The 5,584-nt window shown below is 49.1% G+C and overlaps 1 protein-coding gene across 4 annotated transcripts in view; it reads right to left on the bottom strand.

Moving 5' to 3' along the window:
* Nucleotides 1–660: 660 nt before the first annotated feature.
* The window catches only part of CAB39L (calcium binding protein 39 like), a 43,614-nt gene continuing 38,690 nt past the window's right edge, over nucleotides 661–5,584 (bottom strand). For 3 of the 4 annotated variants that reach the window (XM_015414710.1, XM_015414712.1, XM_015414711.1), the window contains exon 9: nucleotides 1,803–1,982. In XM_015414710.1, coding sequence (XP_015270196.1) covers nucleotides 1,803–1,982 — 180 coding nt within the window. Of the gene's footprint in view, nucleotides 1,983–5,584 lie in introns of all 4 variants that reach the window. The other variant, XM_015414713.1, reaches the window with a different exon arrangement.

A 5,584-nucleotide genomic window follows, 5' to 3' on the forward strand; every position in this document is an offset into this window, starting at 1 on the left:
CTGATGAACCTCTGTTCCATGTTTATCCAATTCCCTCTTGAAGCCGTCCATGCTTGTAGCCGCCGCCACCTCTCGTCGCAGTGAATTCCATCTTCTGGAAGAAGGAAAACCCAGGTGCTCACCAGTCCTCATCCTCCAGTAGAAAGCCTTTTCACTCGGATGAGGGTAGCCAATAACAGTCCCTGCCTTACAGTGGCCCTGCCCACTTTCAGAAAAGCCTGGCAGACACCAAGGGAAGTACAAGCACAGGTGCCCATGGGCACCACAATGGAGAATGCGAGTACAGACTGTTCTTACAACCTTCAGGTCTTATGTAAACCTTTCCTACATGATCTATTTGCAAATGTACACAACTTTTTAAGGACTCCACTTATGGGGCAAAGTCTTGACAGCTTAAGTATTCTACTGAATATTTGCAGACTAATCCTAGCAGTCGAATTCAGAAGATCTTTATGTCAAGAAAGCCTAAATTATCACTCTCCCATTTTACTGTTCTTTTACCTGTTATTTACCTGCCTCTTATTGTACTGTTCGCTGGTCTAGGGCCGTAACAATAAACTGATTGACGGATATCACTCTCCCAGCACCCCAGCCAAGCACCCAGCATCAAAAGGCAGCAGAAATATTGATTTTAAAAATGAAAAATGGGTGCTTATGGGAACATTTTTTATTATTATTATTAATCACAAACATTACAGTGCAATGATTTTTTCTAAAATCAGCCTTTTACAAAGCTGGATTCACATTCTTAACGTTCAGATTACACACTCAAAAATGGTTAATATTTTCCCATATAAAGTCTAAAGTAAGAAACAGGCTCAAAATGGTTGCTTTCATGTGGGGGAGAGGGAGGAGGCATCCCTGTTAGGCCAGGCGAGTACAGCATCCACATCTCGGTCCCCTCTCCCTAAAAAACAAAGTGCTCATTAGCGTAGCCCCCCCATGCCCTTCTTACAAAGCCCGTTGCTGCTCCTGTCCTGCCTCGCCTGCCATAAATCAGCTGAACTGCTCAACCCTTGCTCAACGGCTATTTCTCGCCTGTCCCATGAGCAATTTCTATCCATCGGCCACAATATTCAATATGAAAACACACACAACCTCAATGAGAAACTCTATAGTACAACAGTTGGGCCTACTTCGTCTTCACTGAAGGGGGCTATTTGGTCCCCACGGAGAGAAAAAGAGACAGGACTAATTCTTATCCAGGCGATCGCCTGTTTAAAAGTCCGACCAATCTACATCCTAAGAGGATCTGTCCCTGATTCTGTGCATCTCCCCCTCCCCCTCTCAGAAGTGTCGCGTCGATCCACAAAAAAGTGAACTGGAACAGTGAGGAGAAAACTCTCGGCTGTGCAGAGGAGGTGAGAGCACAGAAATCGTTTACACCAACTAGGAAAGAACGCAAAGTAAAATCTCGCCCTTATTTCCTTGGCTTCAAACTGCACTACCACAGAGGGGGCAGAGCGCACAACACCATACCGACAATGCAAAAGACAGTCACCCAAAGTAGGAGCTTTAAGGTTGCACGGACCGATCACCTGGTCTTGTTAAAGTAGTAGCAAAGCGGCCTCCAGCCAGCGGGAGAATAAGGATCACGTCTGACTGACAATCATAGGCTTGATTAAAAGATATAATTCTGGGACCGCATAGCTGTGTAAAATTGGCTACCACTCTAGATACTGGCTTTAGCATAGAAAAAAGTGGCACTTTGACAGCGCACTGTGCATCACCCCCACCCTTACCCAAACGACACGGACAGAACGAGATCAAGGCTTTCGTTAGAAGACCGGAAAAGGAGACCCTCACGGAGCCGGCTTTTTCAGATCTCGGATCTGTTTGATCAGGTAGTTCTTCTCGTCCGTGAACTGTTCGTCGTCTGCCCTCTCCGTCTGGAAGTTGCTCAGGAACTCGATGAGCTTGGGCTGGTTTTTCAACAGGATGTCCACAATGGCAGGTGACTTGTTTGGGCTGGCCACAAAGACCTATGAGAGAGAGAGACAGAGAAGGATGAACCCGCAGGCTTATGTCGCTGTTGGTCTGGGGATCTCTCACTGGACCAGAAGAATTCCAGCTTAATTTAGAAAAAAAAGTTTCAAGTCCTCACGGTTGTAACTTTAAGCTTGAACAAATGGTAGTTTGAAGTACAGGAAATCCAAGTTGACAGTCTCTGAACAGCTCACAATATCAAAGTTCTGATTTATAAAATTGTAAATTTATGGGGGGTTTTGCTCACATGAACACATGAAGCTGCATTGTACTGAATCAAACCATCAATCCATCAGGATCACTGTTGTCCACTCAGACTGGCAACGGCTAGGGTTGCCAACCTCCAGGTGGGGCCTGGAGATCTCCCGCTTTTGCAACTACTCTCCAGCTGACAGAGATCAGCTCCCCTGGAGAAAATGGCTGCTTTGAAGGGTGGCATTGTACTATGATGAGGCCCCTCCCCTCCCCAAACCCTGCCCTCTCCTGGCTCCACCCCCAAAGCCTCCAGGTATTTTCCACCTCAGATTTGGCAACCCTAGCAACGGCTCTCCGGGGTCTCAGGCAGAAGAGGTCTCTCGCATCACCTCCTGCCTGGCCCTTTTAACTGGAGATGCCGGGGACAGAACCTGGGACCTTCTGTCTGCTGTACCACTGAGCTGTGGCCCCTCAAAATGGCTGCCGCCCTCCAGTTCAGAGGCTCCCCCTCATAGCTAAGAAGAGCCGCTTGCTGAGTTGCAGCAGCTGAGGACTGGCACCATTTGTGATTTATCTAGTGTCATTTCATCTTGAGCGAATAATGAATTCTTTTCAACAATCCATCCACTTGATAGTCAACAAAAGTGGAAATATTTACAGTGCCCGCTCCCGCCCTTCCAACCGCTTTGTGGTGGTTTCACACTGAGCGCTAAACACTGTTCTGTTCGGGACAGCGATATCCACCTCACGTGAGAATGCTAAAAGTGTGCCTCACAGGTCTCCTCTATTCACGGCACTCTCAGAAATGTTAAGGAGAGACGGGAAAGAAGGACTCTGCAGCAGAGCACAAAGCTAAAAACGTAGATCCTTCCAACTACTTTTGGCTCCTTTTCATGGGGCACCTACAGGCCCAATTAACGGTTATCGCTAAAGTGATTTCCCCTTCGATTGCTTTTTTGGCGTTGATAAATGATATATGAACAGAACCTCAGCTATATTAAGCCAGCAGTGCCTCTGGAAGATGAAACCACATGAGGAAAACAAAGATTAAGTGAGACTGTGGTGAGGGAACGTGCAACTAATTTCCACCTCAAAACGGATCTCAATTAGATCTATATGTGGCCTTTCCGCTTGCTAGGAAACTGTCTGCTTTACACTTCCCTGCCGCCTCTTCTCTCTCTCCCTCTGCTCTGTCATGCCTAACTCCTTCCTGGAAATAGGCAGGCGATGGAAATCTACCAGAAAAGAGGCGTTCCAGTTTGGCCTCCTTAATGATCTCACAAGAACAGCTGTTGAAGGAGAGGTAATAGCCAATGCCACTCAATGCAACATGGGCTACTTCCATCCACAGGGAGAACCGTCGTAGAATTTACTGAAGAGTCTGCCTCTGATTCCAGTGAGGCTCAACAGAGCACCACATGGTATTGTGACAACTAAACAAGTTGGGATTCGACTGAGGGCTCTTTTTGTAGCAGGAGCTCCTTTGCATATTAGGCCACACACCCCTAGTGTAGCCAATCCTCCAAGAGCTTACAGAGCTCTTCTTACTGAGGCTACTGTAAGCTCTTGGAGGATTGGCTACATCGGGGGTGTGTGTGGCCTAATATGCAAAGGAGCTTCTGCTACAAAAAGAGCCCGAAAATAAAGAACCATTTAGAGAAGTACGTTCATTAGCCCTGACCTAGATAACCCAGGCGAGCCCAATCTCGTCAGATCTCGGAAGTTAAGCAGGGCCGACCCTGGAATGTACTTGGAAGGGAGACCTCCAAGGAATACCAGGGCCGGGACGCAGAGGCAGGCTATATATCAGCCACCTCTCTGAACGTCCTCCATGCCCCACTAGGGGTCACCAGGGGTTGCCGTGACTTCCAGAATTGAGTGCACACACACAATGCAAAAATACCAAAAAGAAACAAGAAAAGCACTTTCATTAGATGACTGGGGGAAAACACCCGCCAGGAATTCTACACAGACCATTTCAGGCGGTGCCTGACCCTGCAACTTGTTTCCAGTGCCACAGCTCTCTTTTGGAACACAGTGAAGTTAATAAAGAAGGAGGTCGGTGAGCATGTACAGAGTGCCGGCTGCTCAGTAAACACAACCAAATCCCCTGCACATCCAGGAACACGGATTTCAGACCAGGGGGTGTGAGTTCTTTGTAAAGCCTCAGGCTTGGCACCCCTTGCTTTCTACTGAATGCTGGGTCTGGCATGCAGATGCTAACTCCCACGGCCATTCTTGACCAATGCTGAAAGCTTTCAGTGGGCCACAGGGCTGGAAATGTAGGTGACGAAGAAGACTAAAACTAGCTAGAGGCACTGCAGGCCAATACAAGCCTCTGGGATCCTACCCAGCAGGATCCTTGGAGGAGGAGGAGATTGGGTTTATACTCCACCCTTCACTACCCGAAGGAGTCTCAGAGCGGCTTCCAATCTCCTTCCCCTCCCCACAACAGTCACACCCTGTGAGGTAGGTGGGACTGACAGAGCTCTTTCAAGTACTACTCTTGAGAGAACAGCTCTGAGAGAACTTGTGACTGACCCAAGTTCACGCCAGCAGCTGCAAGTGGAGAAGTGCGGAATCAAACCTGGTTCTCCCAGATCAGACTCCGCACTCCCAACCACTACACCGAGACAACCTATCCAACTCCATCCAGCCACAGTGTTCCAGAACCAGCTGCGCAAGGTCATCTGGGCTAGATTTGAAGGCCAGAAACCACTTCATTGGAAACGGAAAATGATGGATGGGGGGCACCATCAGAGCAAGGAAGGCATGTCGACAAACACGCCGGCCTCTCCCTGCCATTCTTTCTACACCTGGTGTTTGCGGTCGCTCGGTCGAAACCATACAGCCAAAAAGCAGTCAAGTCCGACACAGGTCTTCTCTCTTGTTGTGTCTCAGATCCCCGACGTGCACGGCCCGGGGGAAAGTGAAGCACGCAAGGGGATACGAACATGAGGAACTGGGGCGAGGTCGTCAGCGAGAGATGGCGGGGAGATACAGTCCTCCTCCGCTGGAGAGAACAAAGCGGCGTCTCCAGGTGTTTTGCCGCAGGCATGGAACCGTTTGGTGAGCCAAGGAGTGACGTGGCGTGGGGGGAATGCGTTGCGGCACTGCTGGGGGGAGAGACCGGCGTCACGAGGGATCGCCCAAAGGGCTAGAGATGGGCAAGGCAGCGAAACTTCGGGCCAGGGGAGAGGTGGGCCGTACCTAACACTGTGGGGGGGGGGGAGAGACTGTCACAGTTTTAGTATGTTCTCTTTTTGTAGCAGGTACTCCTTTTCATATTAGGCCACACACCCCTAATGTAGCCAATCCTCCAAGAGCTTACAGAGCTCTTCTTACAGGAACTACTGTAAGCTCTTGGAGGATTGGCTACATTAGGGGTGTGTGGCCTAATATG

This window comes from Gekko japonicus, unplaced genomic scaffold (genome assembly GCF_001447785.1).
Source record: "Gekko japonicus isolate JY-2015 unplaced genomic scaffold, Gekko_japonicus_V1.1 scaffold1311, whole genome shotgun sequence".
Taxonomy (NCBI): Eukaryota; Metazoa; Chordata; class Lepidosauria; order Squamata; family Gekkonidae; genus Gekko; species Gekko japonicus.